The following is an 18,597-nucleotide window of genomic DNA, read 5'->3' as shown; positions in this document are numbered from 1 at the left end:
AAATTGGATGTAGTCTATCACAGTGCCATCCGTTTTGTCTCCAAAGCCCCATATACTACCCACCACTGTGACCTGTACGCTCTTGTTGGCTGGTCCTCACTACATATTCGTCGCCAAACCCACTGGCTCCAGGCCATCTATAAATCACTGCTAGGCAAATCCCCGCCTTATCTTAGCTCATTGGTCACCATAGCAACACCCACCCGTAGTATGCGCTCCAGCAGGTATATCTCACTGGTCATCCCCAAAGCCAACACCTCCTTTGGCCGCCATTCCTTCCAGTTCTCTGCTGCCAATGACTGGAACAAATTGCAAAAATCTCTGAAGCTGGAGACACTTATCTCGCTCACTAACTTTAAGCATCAGTTGTCAGAGCACCTTACCGATCACTGCACCTGTACACAACCCATCTGAAATTAGCCCGCCCAACTACCTCATCCCTATATTGTTATTTATTTTGCTCATTTGTACCCCAGTATCTCTATTTGCACATCATCTCTTGCACATCTATCATTCCAGTGTTAATACTAATTGTAATTATTTTGCACTATAGCCTATTTATTGCCTTACCTCCATAACTTGCTACATTTGCACACACTGTATATATATTTATTTCTGTTGTATTTTTGACTTTGTTTTGTTTTACCCCATATGTAACTCTGTGTTGTTGTTTTTATCGCACTGCTTTATCTTGGCCAGGTCGCAGTTGTAAATGAGAACTTGTTCTCAACTGGCTTACCTGGTTAAATAAAGGTGAAATAAAAAAATTAAAAAAATAAAAGTGTGTTCCAAAAGTACGTGAAATAGAAACAGAAGTTTCCCTTTGTTTCCATAGAAATAGATGTTTCCATTTGTTTCCATTGAAATAGATGTTTCCATTTGTTTCCATAGAAATAGATGTTTCCATTTGTTTCCATAGAAATAGATGTTTCCATTTGTTTCCATAGAAATAGATGTTTCCATTTCCGTTTGTCTACTGCCATGTAGCACTTGTCTTCTTTGATTCCAAACTTCATGTTTGGTCCATGTGAAGAGGTCCACATCATCTAAATAGTAACAACTTCTGCTACAGCTCTATTTCGCTTACATTTCAAACCTATTGCTTGGAGACATCTGACATCTCCCGATCCACCATATGGTTAGAGATGAGATTAGTCTGCTGTATTATGGCGCTCAGTGGTCACGTGTCTCTATATACAGTTACACTAACGGCAGGATGACCAATCATTCTGCCTGTACGGCTCAGTGGCTAATTTAAATCAAACGAAACAGCACCACCGTCTGGTCGTAGTAGGTATTACATATAACGGAAATCGGTTTGTTGTCTTCCTGTTTCTAGATGTGTGTTGCGGTAGTAAGTTGATCGCATGCTATTGCTTCTGCTACTACACGGTCTATGGACAGTAACGTTTTAGCTACATTGTGTCATGTCATGATTATGCCCGCGGTAAAACACGGATAGATAAATCGATATGGTGTTACCAAAATAACCGGTTAGTTTGACTTGCATGTGGTAGGTGTTACAGTTCAAGGGCAACCAACTTACGCTGTACTACTGTATTACGCTGTAGTGCAACAACTTGAAATGATTGTCTGACATTCGCTCACATATTGAGTGAAAGGATGCTGAAAGCATTTCTAACAGCAGCCCGCGGGCCTACGGTCTGCTTGGGTCGGTGTTTCAGTAGTGAAGTGAGTGGTGCAGTTTCCAAGTTAGCCGGGTTCTCCTCTCCACCATTCTCAACGGAGGCTTCACTCTATGTGCACGTGAGTATTGGTAGACTACTCAATGAGCATCTCTCTATCTCTCTTTCTTTCTGGTATCTATCCTTCTCTCAAAAGGCAATGAATGAATGAGAGCCGATTTCAACCAACACTTTGTCAGTCAAACTCATTTGTGTCATCCACCCCACAGTGGCCATACTGTCTGGGGAGATGCGCCTACTGCAGAGGAGGCTGGTGGGAGGTGCTATAGGAGGACGGGCTCATTATAATGGCTGGAATGGAATCAATGGAATGGTGCCAAACACATGGGAACAACATGTTTGACACAGTTCCATTTGATTCCATTCCAGCCATTACAATGAGCCTGTCCTCCTATAGCTCCTCCCCCCAGCCTCCTCTGTCTACTGTAACTTCAACAATTGCAACCCTGACCCTGTCCCTAACCCTAACCCTAACCCTGATCCTGACCCTGACCCTCTCCTGTTCATAGTGGCCCTACTGTCTGAAGAGATGCTCCTACTGTAACTTCAACAAGTACATCCCTCGCTCTGACAACCAGGACGTCATGTTGGAGTGTCTCCAGCGGGAGACCGAGACCTTACTAAAGCTCAGCCAGGTGTCCCGGTAGGTTTACCGTCTAAATTCAACCCTCCTCTGTGTGCCATCGCCTTTAGCTTTAGTGTCTCCATGGGTGCATCTGAAATGGCACCCTATTCCCTATACAGTGCACTATTTCCAGAGTGCCTGAGGCTGACTATATAGGGAATAGGGTGCCATTTCAGACTCACTCAGGCTGCTCCTCCACCTCCTGGAATTCAACTCCAAGTCAAGAGTCTTAGCATTTTTCTTCCTTCTATTTTAACATCTCTCTCTCTCTCTCTCTCTCTCTCTCTCTCTCTCTCTCTCTCTCTCTCTGTCCTCTCTCTCTCCCTGTCCTCTCTCTCTCCCTGTCCTCTCTCTCCCCCTCCCTCCCTGTCTCTCTCCCCCTCCCTCCCTGTCTCTCTCCCCCACTCTCCCTGTCTCTCTCCCCCTCCCTCCGTCTCTCTCCCTCGCTCTCTGTCTCTCTCTCTCTCCCTCCCTCCCTGTCTCTCTCTCTCTCCCTCCCTCCCTGTCTCTCTCCCCCTCCCTCCCTGTCTCTCTCCCCCTCCCTCCCTGTCTCTCTCCCCCTCCCTCCCTGTCTCTCTCTTCCTCCCTCCCTGTCTCTCTCTTCCTCCCTCCCTGTCTCTCTCTCTTCTCTCTCTCTCTCTCTCTCTCTCCGTCTCTCTCTCTCTCCCTGTCTCTCTCTCCCTGTCTCTCTTCTCTCTCTCGTCTTCAGTATCACCTCCGTGTTTTTTGGAGGCGGGACTCCCAGCCTGGCCCACCCCGCCGCCATTGCTGCGGTCCTGGAGACGGTTGCCAGGCACGCTGGCCTATCAGAGGAGGCGGAGGTCACTCTGGAGGTCAACCCCACCCCCATAGGAAGCTCTAAGTTGGAGAACTTCCTCCATGCTGGCGTCAACCGTTTTTCCATCGGAGTGCAGGTGCAATTAAGGCCGGTATTCAGTCAGTTGCACATAGTAGATTTCCTGAAAGCATTCTCAGAAGTGTTGAATTACATCCTTCTACTGTACATAATGGGAATGGTCAGGCGGAGGCTAGCAACCCTATCCCATAAAACCTTTTCTGCTACGGAAACTGAAAGAATAGAAAACATTGTTAATGTTGGAAAGAGGAGAAGGAGAGAGAAGGAGAGGAGAAGGAGAGGAGGAGGAGAAGAGAGGAGAAGGAGAGGAGGAGAAGGAGAAGGAAAGAAGGAGAGGAAAAGGAGAGGAGAAGGCCAGGAGGACAAGAGTGTGATGCAGCCTTTAGAATGAAGCAACACAGTCAGTCACTGATCACTAGCTTTGTTCTGAACAGTCAGTCACTGATCACTAGCTTTGTTCTGAAGAGTCAGTCACTGATCACTGGCTTTGTTCTGAACAGTCAGTCACTGATCACTAGCTTTGTTCTGAACAGTCAGTTACTGATCACTAGCTTTGTTCTGAACAGTCAGTCAGTGATCACTAGCTTTGTTCTGAACAGTCAGTCAGTGATCACTAGCTTTGTTCTGAACAGTCAGTCACTGATCACTAGCTTTGTTCTGAAGTCAGTCAGTCACTGATCACTAGCTTTGTTCTGAAGTCAGTCAGTCACTGATCACTAGCTTTGTTCTGAACAGTCAGTCACTGATCACTAGCTTTGTTCTGAACAGTCAGTCAGTGATCACTAGCTTTGTTCTGAACAGTCAGTCACTGATCACTAGCTTTGTTCTGAACAGTCAGTTACTGATCACTAGCTTTGTTCTGAGAACCAAGTGTCCTTTTCATATGTGGAACTGGGGAGCTGAAGGAGAGCTTTGGGAAACACTGTTCTAACATGTCTCTCATATGTCTGCTTCTTTTCAACCAACAGTCTCTCCGGGACGACGACCTGAAGGTTCTGGGGAGAGACCATAACACTCAGCATGCTTTACAGACCGTAGCGGAGGCTCGGAGGCTCTGCCCGGGCAGGGTGTCGGTCGACGTCATGTTCGGACGTCCTGGTCAGAGCGTTGCATCCTGGGAGTTGGAATTGGATGAGCTGCTGTCGGTGTGTGATGACCACGTCTCCCTGTACCAGCTGACCCTGGAGAGAGGCATGTCTTTTCTTACAAACACTGATTGTTTTTTTTGTGCGTGAGTATTTAGAAGTTTAATGTACAGATCAGAACATGAGATGGGGAGATGGAGGAGAGGATACATGAGAGGAAGTAGCAGGAACTCTACCACTACACTGCCCCCAGCAGACTGAACCTGCAGATATTCTGAAGAAGGTTTTTACTTGCAGTGACTGTGATATGTGGTTGTTTTTACTTACCGTAGTTGAATTAGTAGCTGTTGTGATTGTAACAGCTAATAGGTATCCAAATGAATATATGCACTGACTGTAAGTCACTCTGGATAAGAGCTTCTGCTGCTAAATGACTCCAATGTAAACATGTCAACTGCAGGCACACAGCTCTTCAGCCAGGTTCAGAAAGGCCAACTGAGCGTGCCCAGTGATGACATCACAGCTGTCATGTATGAATCTGCCAGGAGGATTCTTCAGAATAGAGGCTATCTGCAGTATGAGGTGTCCAACTTTGCAAGAAATGTAAGTTCTACTCTCTCTCTCTGTGTGTGTGAGTCCTTGTGTCTGTCCTACTACTGTGCCATTAGTAGAAATACCTTTAACAGAAAACCTTGCTGTAGAAAACCCTGCAGTAGAAACACCTTTAGGAGAAAACCCTGCAGTAGAAACACCTTTAGGAGAAAACCCTGCAGTAGAAACACCTTTAGGAGAAAACCCTGCAGTAGAAACACCTTTAATACAAAACCCTGCAGTAGAAACACCTTTAGGAGAAAACCCTGCAGTAGAAACACCTTTAGGAGAAAACCCTGCAGTAGAAACACCTTTAGGAGAAAACCCTGCAGTAGAAACACCTTTAGGAGAAAACCCTGCAGTAGAAACACCTTTAGGAGAAAACCCTGCAGTAGAAACACCTTTAGGAGAAAACCCTGCAGTAGAAACACCAGGCTATTCTCTGTGCTGTATTGGTTGTCGTAACTATTGAATATTAATATTACCTGCTACAGTTGGGACACATCTGTAATATACCTTGTGTATTTTATGTTTGTTTTGAAGGGTGCCATCAGCCAACACAATATGAGCTACTGGAAGGCCAGTCAGTACCTTGGAGTGGGCCCTGGTGAGTTAATAGTGCTTTATGAATGCTTTATGAATGCTCTATAAGACCTTTATGAATGCTCTATAACAACTTTATGAATGCTGTATAACACCTTTATGAATGCTCTATAAAGCCTTTATAAGTGGTTGTTTATTTGAAGTGGGACTCTTCTGTCTGCCAGGAGCCCATGGTCGCTTCGTCCCCCATGGAGAGGGGGGTGTATGTCGAGAGGCCCGTACCCAGACTCTGGAGCCTGATGTCTGGGTGAGAGAGGTGCAGCAGAGGGGTCACGGGACTCGACGCAGGATACCCCTCACCCACCTGGGACTGTGAGTCAACTACTTTCCGCTTCAGGCTGTTCACCTGCAGAGTTCAAACCGTGCTGCTCGTTAAAGGGATAATCCACTCCAGAATGAAACTAATAATCGATGTTCTATGAGTGGGTAAAATAACTATTTTCACCTTTGATTTTACTTCTAAGTGGTCTGTCTGTACAATCAGAAAATTGTGTTGTGCCACGTAATCGCGATAAGGTTCTCGTCACAGGAAATAAGGAATAACAAACTATCACATTTCATGATGCCTGCTGGACTGTTCCTTTACACTGTACCCTGTCCTGTTTAGCCTCAGCCCAAACTTTATCGCTATTACCAGTTGTTGTCTTAGCTCTCTCTAATAACACCTGTGATTGCTTTATGCCTCTCTCCCATGTCAATATGCCTTGCCTATTGCTGTTTGGGTTAGTTCTTATTATACAATTTCACTGTAGAACCCCAAGTCCCTCTCAAACTGCCTCAAATAGTTCCTTTGTTCCACCCCCCATACACGCCGAGACCGGCTCAATCGGTGCCTCCAGTGATGCTATCTCTTTCATTGTTACCCAACGCTTAGGTTTACCTTAACTGTACTCATATCCTTCCATATCCTTTTCTGTACATAATGCCCTGAATCTTTTCTACAATGCCCGGAGAACTGCCCCCTTTATTCTATGTACCCAATGCACTAGAAGACCAGTTCTTAAAGCCTTTAGTCGTATCCTTATTCTAGTACTCCTCTGTTCCTCTGGTGATGTAGAGGCTAACCCAGGCCCTGCAGCCCCCAGTATCACTCCTACTCCCCAGGAGCTTTCATTTGTTGACTTCTGTAACCGTAAAAGCCTTGGTTTTCTGCACGTAAATATCAGAAGCCTCCTTCCTAAGTTTGAGTTATTCACTGTGTTAGCACACTCCGCCAACCCTGATGTTCTAGCAGTGTCTGAATCCTGGCTTAGGAAGGCCACCAAAAATTCTGAAATTTCCATCCCCAACTATAACATTTTCCGTCTAGATAGAACTGCCAAAGGGGGTGGAGTTGCAATCTACTGTAGAGATAGCCTGCAGAGCTCTATCATACTATCCAGGTCTGTGCCCAAACAGTTTGAGCTTCTACTTCTAAAAATCCACCTTTACAGAAATAAATCTCTCACTGTTGCCGCTTGCTACAGACCCCCCTCAGCCCCCAGCTGTGCCCTGGACACCATATGTGAATTGATTGCCCCCCATCTATCCTCAGAGTTCGTACTGCTTGGTGACCTAAATTGGGAAATGCTTAACACCCCGGCCATCCTACAATCTAAACTAGATGCCCTCAATCTCACACAAATTATCAACGAACCTACCAGGTACAACCCTAAATCCATAAACATGGGTACCCTCATAGATATCATCCTGACTAACTTACCCTCTAAATACACCTCCACTGTCTTCAACCAGGATCTGAGCGATCACTGCCTTATTGCCTGCGTCCGTAATGGGTACGCGGTCAAACGACCACCCCTCATCACTGTCAAACGCTCCCAAAAACACTTCAGCGAGCAGGCCTTCCTAATTGACCTGGCCCAGGTATCCTGGATGGATATAGATCTCATTCCGTCAGTAGAGGATGCCTGGTTGTTCTTTAAAAGTGCTTTCCTCTCAATCTTAAATAAGCATGCCCCATTCAACAAATTCAGAACTAAGAACAGATATAGCCCCTGGTTCTCCTCAGACTTGACTGCCCTTGACCAGCACAAAAACATCCTGTGGCGTACTGCATTAGCATCAAATAGCCCCCGCGATATGCAACTTTTCAGGGAAGTTAGGAACCAATATACACAAGCAGTTAGGAAAGCAAAGGCTAACTTTTTCAAACAGAAATTTGCATCCTGTAGTACTAACTCCAAAAAGTTTTGGGACACTGTAAAGTCCATGGAGAATAAGAGCACTTCCTCCCAGTTGCCCACTGCACTGAGGCTAGGAAACACTATCACCACCGATAAATCTACAATAATCGAGAATTTCAACAAGCATTTTGCTACGGCTGGCCATGCTTTCCACCTGGCTACCACTACCCCGGCCACCAGCTCTGCACCCTCCGCTGCAACTTGCCCATGCCCCCCCCCCGCTTCTCCTTCACACAAATCCAGAAAGCTGATGTTCTGAAAGAGCTGCAAAATCTGGACCCCTACAAATCATCTGGGCTAGACAATCTGGACCCTTTCTTTCTAAAACTAGCCGCCGAAATTGTTGCAACCCCTATTACTAGCCTGTTCAACCTCTTTCGTAACGTCTGAGATCCCCAGAGACTGGAAAGCTGCCGCGGTCATCCCCCTCTTCAAAGGGGGTGACACTCTAGATCCAAACTGTTACAGACCCATATCCATCCTGCCCTGCCTTTCGAAAGTTTTTGAAAGCCAAGTTAACAAACAGATCACCGACCATTTCGAATCCCACCGTACCTTCTCCGCTATGCAATCCGGTTTCCGAGCTGGTCATGGGTGCACTTCAGCCACGCTCAAGGTCCTAAACGATATTATAACCGCGATCGATAATAGACAGTACTGTGCAGCCGTCTTCATCGACCTGGCCAAGGCTTTCGACTCTGTCAACCACCGCATTCTTATTGGCAGACTAAATAGCCTTGGTTTCTCAAATGACTGCCTCGCCTGGTTCACCAACTACTTCTCAGATAGAGTTCAATGTGTCAAATCGGAGGGCCTGTTGTCTGGACCTATGGCAGTCTCTATGGGGGTGCCACAGGGTTCAATTCTTGGGCCGACTCTTTTCTCTGTGTATATCAATGATGTCGCTCTTGCTGCTGGTGACTCTCAGATCCACCTCTACGCAGACGACACCATTTTGTATACATCTGGCCCTTCATTGGACACTGTGTTAACAAACCTCCAAACGAGCTTCAATGCCATACAACACTCCTTCAGTAGCCTCCAACTGCTCTTAAACACTAGTAAAACTAAATGCATGCTCTTCAACCGAACGCTGCTTGCACCCGCCCACCCGACTAGAATCACTACTCTCAACGGGTCTGACCTAGAGTATGTGGACAACTACAAATACCTAGGTGTCTGGTTAGACTGTAAACTCTCCTTCCAGACTCACATTAAGAATTTCCAATCCAAAGTTAAATCTAGAATCGGTTTCCTATTTCGCAACAAAGCCTCCTTCACTCATGCTGCCAAACATGCCCTCGTAAAACTGACTATCCTACCGATCCTTGACTTCGGCGATGTCATTTACAAAATAGCCTCCAACACTCTACTCAGCAAATAAATAAAAAAACAAAGCCCCATATACTACCCACCACTGTGACCTGTACGCTATTGTTGGCTGGTCCTCACTACATATTCGTTGGCAAACCCACTGGCTCCAGGCCATCTATAAATCACTGCTAGGCAAATCCCCGCCTTATCTTAGCTCATTGGTCACCATAGCAACACCCACCCGTAGTATGCGCTCCAGCAGGTATATCTCACTGGTCATCCCCAAAGCCAACACCTCCTTTGGCCGCCATTCCTTCCAGTTCTCTGCTGCCAATGACTGGAACAAATTGCAAAAATCTCTGAAGCTGGAGACTCTTATCTCCCTCACTAACTTTAAGCATCAGTTGTCAGAGCACCTTACCGATCACTGCACCTGTACACAGCCCATCTGAAATTAGCCCGCCCAACTACCTCATCCCTATATTGTTATTTATTTTGCTCATTTGTACCCCAGTATCTCTATTTGCACATCATCTCTTGCACATCTATCATTCCAGTGTTAATACTAATTGTAATTATTTTGCACTATAGCCTATTTATTGCCTTACCTCCATAACTTGCTACATTTGCACACACTGTATATATATCTTTCTGTTGTATTTTTGACTTTATGTTTTGTTTTACCCCATATGTAACTCTGTGTTGTTGTTTTTATCGCACTGCTTTGCTTTATCTTGGCCAGGTCGCAGTTGTAAATGAGAACTTGTTCTCAACTGGCTTACCTGGTTAAATAAAGGTGAAATAAAATAAAATAAAATAACGCTGTAAGTCCCATATCAGCCAATAGACGGTATGAACATACTGGTTGACTGTGAGTCAGCTGATCTACTGTCTGCTTCAGACTGTTCACCTGCAGAGTTCATACGGTGCTGCACGTTAATGGTCTACTTTCAATAAAACTGTTCACCTGCAGAGTTCATACGGTGCTGCACGTTAATAGCATACTTCCAACAATACTCCAGACTCACTCATAGCATGGGATTTGTACATCAAGCGCTCACGCTACAGAAACAGGAAATCCTGCCCTATGGGCCATTCTGGCTTGGACAAGGCTTCCTTACTCACAGCATGGCAGATATACTGTAGCAACTTGTTCACTTTATTATTCTGATTGCAGATTGGAGGAAGTGTTGGTCATGGGACTGCGTTTGATTGACGGCATCACTCACCAGGTAATCTTGGTTAACCCAGAACATTGACGGCATCACTCACCAGGTAATCTTGGTTAACCCAGAACATTGACGGCATCACTCACCAGGTAATCTTGGTTAACCCAGAACATTGACAGCATCACTCACCAGGTAATCCTGGTTATCCCAGAACAAAAGTCTCACATCATTTGGTCAGATTATGTTTACATAGTCTGTCCACATACTAAACAGTATATACACACAGTAGATGCTATAACAAGAGGATGTTTCAATTGTTTCTAGATTCATTGTTTGTGTCAATAGGGTCCATCATCAATGGACAAAAACATGTTCTAACCGTACGTTGTGTTCAGTATGTTGCACACCACTATTCTGATTCACCTTTCTTTCTGTCTACATCTGGGTTTATGTTTCTGATTCATGGTATTTCTGCGGCAGCATTGGCAGTTGTTCAGTCCCAGGGCAGATCTACACCAGATTCTCAGCTCATCCTCTGAAGTACAAGACCTTCAACAGACAGGCCTTCTAATCCTGGATGACAGGTAACCCAGACTTTCAACAGACAGGCCTTCTAATCCTGGATGACAGGTAACCCAGACCTTCAACAGACAGGCCTTCTAATCCTGGATGACAGGTAACCCAGACTTTCAACAGACAGGCCTTCTAATCCTGGATGACAGGTAACCCAGACCTTCAACAGACAGGCCTTCTAATCCTGGATGACAGGTAACCCAGACCTTCAACAGACTGGCCTTCTAATCCTGGATGACAGGTAACACAGACCTTCAACAGATAGGCCTTCTAATCCTGGATGACAGGTAACACATACCTTCAACAGACAGGCCTTCTAATCCTGGATGACAGGTAACCAATGGTAACCTGTTTATCCTGTTCTGTCATACAGTGAGGGGAAAAAGTATTTGATCCCCTGCTGATTTTGTATGTTTGCCCACTGACAAAGACATGATCAGTCTATAACTTTTAATGGTAGGTTTATTTGAACAGTGAGAGACAGAATAACAACAACAAAAAATCCAGAAAAACGCATGTCAAAAATGTTATAAATTGATTTGCATTTTAATGAGGGAAATAAGTATTTGACCCCTCTCAATCAGAAAGATTTCTGGCTCCCAGGTGTCTGTTATACAGGTAACGAGCTGAGATTAGGAGTGCTCCTAATCTCAGTTTGATACCTGTATAAAAGACACCTCAAAAAGCCTCGAAACCTTAATGACTTTGAGAAGATCTGCAAAGAGGAGTGGAACAAAATCCCTCCTGAGATGTGTGCAAACCTTGTGGCCAACTACAAGAAACGTCTGACCTCTGTGATCGCCAACAAGGGTTTTGCCACCAAGTACTAAGTCATGTTTTGCAGAGGGATCAAATACTTTTTTCCCTCACTGTATTTACTTTTTATTATATTATTGAAGGAGCTCAGAAAATTCTCTCTTCAGTTTATTGGGAAGTATACAATAGTTGGTCCCACTTTAAACAAACTACAATTCATAAAGCCTTTTTTATAGAGCATTCACAAAGAGTTTGAGGGCTTCATTAAGAATGATAACTTGTGGTCTGTTTAAAGTGGGACCCAGTGGTTGTATCTCCATGTCTGTTTGAGTCTCTAAGTAACACAGGGTTTCCCCCCCCACTATACAGCTGATTCAAATAACCAACTCATCATCAAGCTTTGATTATTTGAATCAGCTGTGTAGTGCTAGGGCACAAACCAAAACGTGCACCCCTTGGGGTCCCCAGGACAGAGTTTGGGAAACACTGACAACCCCTTTTTGTCTTCTGTGTAGGGGTCTGCGGTGCTCGTGGCAGGGTCTGGCCTTAATGGACAGCATGTTACCCACCCTGCTACTGGAGCTGGAGGCCCACATCACCCAGGGGCTCCAGCAGCAGGCCAGGGTGTCTGGAGGCCCACATCACCCAGGGGCTCCAGCAGCAGGCCAGGGTGTCTGGAGACCCACATCACCCAGGGGCTCCAGCAGCAGGCCAGGGTGTCCAGCGTAGGAGACCAGAGAGATGGAGGACGGAGAGTCTCCAAGCCTGGCTGACAGAGAGGGGGGAGAGAGAGAGATCCTGGAGAGTTACCTGGAAGCCACTATGAGACTGGAGCGTATTGTTGAAGCCTGGAGACAGCACCACAACACTGTAGACTGGAGCGTATTGTTGAAGCCTGGAGACAGCACCACAACACTGTAGACTGGAGTGTATTGTTGAAGCCTGGAGACAGCACCACAACACTGTAGACTGGAGTGTATTGTTGAAGCCTGGAGACAGCACCACAACACTGTAGACTGGAGCGTATTGTTGAAGCCTGGAGACAGCACCACAACACTGTAGACTGGAGCGTATTGTTGAAGCCTGGAGACAGCACCACAACACTGTAGACTGGAGCGTATTGTTGAAGCCTGAAGACAGCACCACAACACTGTAGACTGGAGCGTATTGTTGAAGCCTGAAGACAGCACCACAACACTGTAGACTGGAGCGTATTGTTGAAGCCTGAAGACAGTACCACAACATAGGGAAAAGGATGCCATTTGGAATGCACACAATATCAGCTGTGTCTATGTAGTGTGGGTTGCCGTCTCTCCATGTCTCCGTCTCTCCATGTCTCCGTCTCTGTCTCTCCATATCTCCGTCTCTCCATGTCTCCGTCTCTCCATGTCTCCGTCTCTCCATGTCTCTGTCTCTCCATGTCTCCGTCTCTCCATGTCTCTGTCTCTCCATGTCTCCGTCTCTCCATGTCTCTGTCTCTCCAATACTCCGTCTCTCCATGTCTCTGTCTCTCCATGTCTCTGTCTCTCCATGTCTCCGTCTCTCCATGTCTCTGTCTCTCCATGTCTCTGTCTCTCCATGTCTCCGTCTCTCCATGTTTCCGTCTCTCCATGTCTCCGTCTCTGTCTCTCCATATCTCCGTCTCTCCATGTCTCCATGTCTCCATCTCTCCATGTCTCCGTCTCTCCATGTCTCCGTCTCTCCATGTCTCTGTCTCTCCATGTCTCCGTCTCTCCATGTCTCTGTCTCTCCATGTCTCCGTCTCTCCATGTCTCTGTCTCTCCATGTCTCCGTCTCTCCATGTCTCCGTCTCTCCATGTCTCCGTCTCTCCATGTCTCTGTCTCTCCATGTCTCCGTCTCTGTCTCTCCATATCTCTGTCTCTCCATGTCTCCGTCTCTCCATGTCTCTGTCTCTCCATGTCTCTGTCTCTCCATGTCTCTGTCTCTCCATGTCTCCGTCTCTCCATGTCTCTGTCTCTCCATGTCTCCGTCTCTCCATGTCTCCGTCTCTCCATGTCTCCGTCTCTGTCTCTCCATATCTCTGTCTCTCCATGTCTCTGTCTCTCCATGTCTCTGTCTCTCCATGTCTCTGTCTCTCCATGTCTCTGTCTCTCCATGTCTCCGTCTCCGTCTCTCCATGTCTCTGTCTCTCCATGTCTCCGTCTCTCCATGTCTCTGTCTCTCCATGTCTCTGTCTCTCCATGTCTCCGTCTCTCCATGTCTCTGTCTCTCCATGTCTCTGTCTCTCCATGTCTCCGTCTCTCCATGTCTCCGTCTCTCCATGTCTCCATCTCTCCATGTCTCTGTCTCTCCATGTCTCCGTCTCTCCATGTTTCCGTCTCTCCATGTCTCCGTCTCTGTCTCTCCATATCTCCGTCTCTCCATGTCTCCGTCTCTCCATGTCTCCGTCTCTCCATGTCTCTGTCTCTCCATGTCTCTGTCTCTCCATGTCTCTGTCTCTCCATGTCTCTGTCTCTCCATGTCTCCGTCTCTCCATGTCTCCGTCTCTCCATGTTTCCGTCTCTCCATGTCTCCGTCTCTGTCTCTCCATATCTCCGTCTCTCCATGTCTCCGTCTCTCCATGTCTCTGTCTCTCCATGTCTCCGTCTCTCCATGTCTCCGTCTCTCCATGTCTCTGTCTCTCCATGTCTCCGTCTCTCCATGTCTCTCTCTCCATGTCTCTGTCTCTCCATGTCTCCGTCTCTGTCTCTCCATATCTCTGTCTCGCCATATCTCTGTCTCTCCATGTCTCCGTCTCTCCATGTCTCCGTCTCTCCATGTCTCTGTCTCTCCATGTCTCTGTCTCTCCATGTCTCTGTCTCTCCATGTCTCTGTCTCTCCATGTCTCCGTCTCTCCATGTCTCCGTCTCTGTCTCTCCATATCTCTGTCTCTCCATGTCTCCGTCTCTCCATGTCTCCGTCTCTCCATGTCTCTGTCTCTCCATGTCTCTGTCTCTCCATGTCTCTGTCTCTCCATATCTCTGTCTCTCCATGTGTCTGTCTCTCCATGTGTCTGTCTCTCCATGTGTCTGTCTCTCCATGTCTCTGTCTCTCCATGTCTCTGTCTCTCCATGTCTCCGTCTCTGTCTCTCCATATCTCTGTCTCTCCATGTCTCCGTCTCTCCATGTCTCTGTCTCTCCATGTCTCCGTCTCTCCATGTCTCCGTCTCTCCATGTCTCTGTCTCTCCATGTCTCCGTATCTCCATGTCTCCGTCTCTCCGTGTCTCTGTCTCTCCATGTCTCTGTCTCTCCATGTCTCCGTCTCTCCATGTCTCCGTCTCTCCATGTCTCTGTCTCTCCATGTCTCTGTCTCTCCATGTCTCTGTCTCTCCATGTCTCCGTCTCTCCATGTTTCCGTCTCTCCATGTCTCCGTCTCTGTCTCTCCATGTCTCCGTCTCTCCATGTCTCCGTCTCTCCATGTCTCTGTCTCTCCATGTCTCTGTCTCTCCATGTCTCTGTCTCTCCATGTCTCTGTCTCTCCATGTCTCCGTCTCTCCATGTCTCCGTCTCTCCATGTCTCTGTCTCTCCATGTCTCTGTCTCTCCATGTCTCCGTCTCTCCATGTCTCCGTCTCTCCATGTCTCCGTCTCTCCATGTCTCTGTCTCTCCATATCTCCGTCTCTGTCTCTCCATATCTCTGTCTCTCCATATCTCTGTCTCTCCATGTCTCCGTCTCTCCATGTCTCCGTCTCTCCATGTCTCCGTCTCTCCATGTCTCCGTCTCTCCATGTCTCTGTCTCTCCATGTCTCTGTCTCTCCATGTCTCTGTCTCTCCATGTCTCCGTCTCTGTCTCTCCATATCTCCGTCTCTCCATGTCTCCGTCTCTCCATGTCTCCGTCTCTCCATGTCTCCGTCTCTCCATGTCTCTGTCTCTCCATGTCTCTGTCTCTCCATATCTCTGTCTCTCCATGTGTCTGTCTCTCCATGTCTCTGTCTCTCCATGTCTCTGTCTCTCCATGTCTCTGTCTCTGTCTCTCCATATCTCTGTCTCTCCATGTCTCCGTCTCTCCATGTCTCTGTCTCTCCATGTCTCCGTCTCTCCATGTCTCCGTCTCTCCATGTCTCTGTATCTCCATGTCTCCGTCTCTCCGTGTCTCTGTCTCTCCATGTCTCTGTTTCTCCATGTCTCTGTCTCTCCATGTCTCCGTCTCTCCATGTCTCCATCTCTCCATGTCTCTGTCTCTCCATGTCTCCGTATCTCCATGTCTCCGTCTCTCCATGTCTCCGTCTCTCCATGTCTCTGTCTCTCCATGTCTCCGTATCTCCATGTCTCCGTCTCTCCGTGTCTCTGTCTCTCCATGTCTCTGTCTCTCCATGTCTCTGTCTCTCCATGTCTCCGTCTCTCCATGTCTCCATCTCTCCATGTCTCTGTCTCTCCATGTCTCCGTATCTCCATGTCTCCGTCTCTCCATGTCTCCGTCTCTCCATGTCTCTGTCTCTCCATGTCTCCGTATCTCCATGTCTCCGTCTCTCCGTGTCTCTGTCTCTCCATGTCTCTGTCTCTCCATGTCTCTGTCTCTCCATGTCTCCGTCTCTCCATGTCTCCATCTCTCCATGTCTCTGTCTCTCCATGTCTCCGTATCTCCATGTCTCCGTCTCTCCATGTCTCCGTATCTCCATGTCTCCGTCTCTCCGTGTCTCTGTCTCTCCATGTCTCTGTCTCTCCATGTCTCTGTCTCTCCATGTCTCCGTCTCTCCATGTCTCCGTCTCTCCATGTTTCCATGTCTCCGTCTCTCCATGTCTCTGTCTCTCCATGTCTCTGTCTCTCCATGTCTCTGTCTCTCCATGTCTCCCCATGTCTCTGTCTCTCCATGTCTCCGTCTCTCCATGTCTCTGTCTCTCCATGTCTCTGTCTCTCCATGTCTCCGTCTCTGTCTCTCCATATCTCTGTCTCTCCATATCTCTGTCTCTCTATGTCTCCGTCTCTCTATGTCTCCGTCTCTCCATGTCTCCGTCTCTCCATATCTCCGTCTCTCCATGTCTCTGTCTCTCCATGTCTCTGTCTCTCCATGTCTCTGTCTCTCCATGTCTCCGTCTCTGTCTCTCCATATCTCTGTCTCTCCATGTCTCCGTCTCTCCATGTCTCTGTCTCTCCATGTCTCTGTCTCTCCATGTCTCTGTCTCTCCATATCTCTGTCTCTCCATGTGTCTGTCTCTCCATGTCTCTGTCTCTCCATGTCTCTGTCTCTCCATGTCTCCGTCTCTCCATGTCTCTGTCTCTCCATGTCTCCGTCTCTCCATGTCTCTGTCTCTCCATGTCTCCGTCTCTCCATGTCTCCGTCTCTCCATGTCTCTGTCTCTCCATGTCTCCGTATCTCCATGTCTCCGTCTCTCCGTGTCTCTGTCTCTCCATGTCTCCGTCTCTCCATGTCTCCGTCTCTCCATGTCTCCGTCTCTCCATGTCTCTGTCTCTCCATGTCTCTGTCTCTCCATGTCTCCATGTAAGGACATTAATGTAATTTGATGTAGCTATCATTTTAAATGGAGCATGTGGGAATTAGATCTCTCTGCTTCTCTGCCTATTACTCCAAACTCATGTTTTCCACTTTTGTGTTTCTCTGACGATTTCAAGGCCCTTTGTTTACCTGTATAGAGAAGGAGAGAAGGCGGCCATTATAAAAAGAGTCCTTTGTGAAATTCATCGAGTCCAGGGTCTTTTCAGCTCTTCATGTGAAGCCAGATCACGTGCTGTATAGTGCAGTGTAAGTCGGTCACATATGGCACCCTATTCCCTATGTAGTGCACTACTTTTGACCAGGGCCCATAGGGTTCTGGTTTAAAGTAGTGCACTATGTAGGGAATAGGGTGCCATTTAGGAGCCCTCCTTGGTATCGTTATGCCTATGTTAGTGTTGTTTTGCTGCTCTGTTCTTCAGAGATATTTGTATGAATGATTAGCAGTAATGTGAGTGGATGTTTAACAGTACTGACAGTGCTGGGTAATGTTCACCACTCCTACAAGGTGCTGCTGAGTTTTTGCATTTCAACAGCTAAGGCACATGTGGAGCATCTGCACGTGCGGTCAAATCTGGAGGCTGTTGACAAGGACCCAATGAATACAAGTGAGTCGTTCATTGATGCGGCTCTATGACCCAATGTACCAAGCAGACTCATAGAATGATACATTCTATATGAAGAATAGTATTGAACCACAGCCTTTTAATTGCATCAATAATTGAAGAGTTAATTTCCAAAACACTATAGCCACCAAATTTTCACATTTGTGTTTTTTCATCAGAAATGATTGCTTATGGGTGGGTACCTTCATGTGTGTAAAATATTCTTGTTCTCATATTTTTTTTAATTCATAGATTTTAGATGTATATTAAAACGTTTTTTATGCTAAACACTATACATTGTTTAGCTGGAATGTTATTACATTTACATTTTAGTCATTTAGCAGACGCTCTTATCCAGAGCGACTTACAGTTAGCGCATACATTATTTTATCGAACCCACAACCCTGGCGTTGCAAACGCCATGCTCTACCAACTGAGCTACATCCCCTGCCGGCCATTCCCTCCCCTACCCTGGACGACGCTGGGCCAATTGTGCGCCGCCCCATGGGTCTCCCGGTCGTTATGTTCCTATCCTGTATATTTGACTGATATGTGGTTGTCTCACCATATTTTAAGATTTAATGCACTTACTGTAAGCTGCACTGGATAAGAGCATTTGCTAAATGACTACGATTTGAAATGTAAATGTTTTACATACAGATCTCATATTACTGTATTGAATAATTGTTTACTTTTTCTTTCTTTTTGATATCACAAATGTATCATTTTTTTCAATTCTTTTAATATATAAAAAAGTTATTTGTTACATTTGACTGTGTAAAACTTAAAGTACTACTTATTTCTCTGAGAGTGAGGCGGATATATAGAATTTGTAGAGAGAAAAAACATGATTATTTGTTTCTGAAATGAAACAGGTGATTTTAAACTAAACACGTCTGTCATTGAACAATGGCATGAGTGATTAGATAGTGAAAAAACAAACACATTTCTTTAAACAATAAAAGCTAATTTACCAACATTTCTGAAAATGGATATATAGCGTTTTGGAATGAAACTCTTCAATTACCACGTCACAGTGTTTGAGTGTTCCGATGAGTTCTTTTGATAAACAA

The 18,597-nt window shown here is 46.4% G+C and overlaps 1 protein-coding gene across 1 annotated transcript; it reads left to right on the top strand.

The window, feature by feature from the left end:
- The first annotated feature begins 1,373 nt into the window (after window positions 1-1,373).
- LOC311106181 (radical S-adenosyl methionine domain-containing protein 1, mitochondrial-like) lies at window positions 1,374-12,314 on the top strand. Its single transcript, XM_084148497.1, has 11 exons — window positions 1,374-1,767; window positions 2,216-2,349; window positions 3,041-3,245; window positions 4,156-4,378; window positions 4,733-4,875; window positions 5,407-5,470; window positions 5,631-5,778; window positions 10,141-10,195; window positions 10,613-10,716; window positions 11,977-12,079; window positions 12,169-12,314. Exons 1-11 carry the CDS (start codon window positions 1,624-1,626, stop codon window positions 12,232-12,234), a joined length of 1,389 nt encoding a protein of 462 aa, XP_084004623.1. The 5' UTR covers window positions 1,374-1,623; the 3' UTR covers window positions 12,235-12,314.
- Window positions 12,315-18,597: the final 6,283 nt, after the last annotated feature.

Source organism: Coregonus lavaretus (genome assembly GCF_964263955.1).
Source record: "Coregonus lavaretus genome assembly, chromosome: 2".
Taxonomy (NCBI): Eukaryota; Metazoa; Chordata; class Actinopteri; order Salmoniformes; family Salmonidae; genus Coregonus; species Coregonus lavaretus.
Note: the sequence above shows the minus strand (reverse complement) of the source record. Positions and strands in the feature narration are given on the sequence as shown.

Excerpts from the sequence above, each read along its gene's own strand:
- LOC311106181 (XM_084148497.1), top strand. The coding sequence starts at position 1,624 with ATGCTGAAAGCATTTCTAACAGCAGCCCGCGGGCCTACGGTCTGCTTG. Across the intron at positions 2,350-3,040 it reads AAGCTCAGCCAGGTGTCCCG|TATCACCTCCGTGTTTTTTG; the intron begins GTAGGTTTACCG and ends TCTCGTCTTCAG. Across the intron at positions 5,779-10,140 it reads CCCCTCACCCACCTGGGACT|ATTGGAGGAAGTGTTGGTCA; the intron begins GTGAGTCAACTA and ends TTCTGATTGCAG.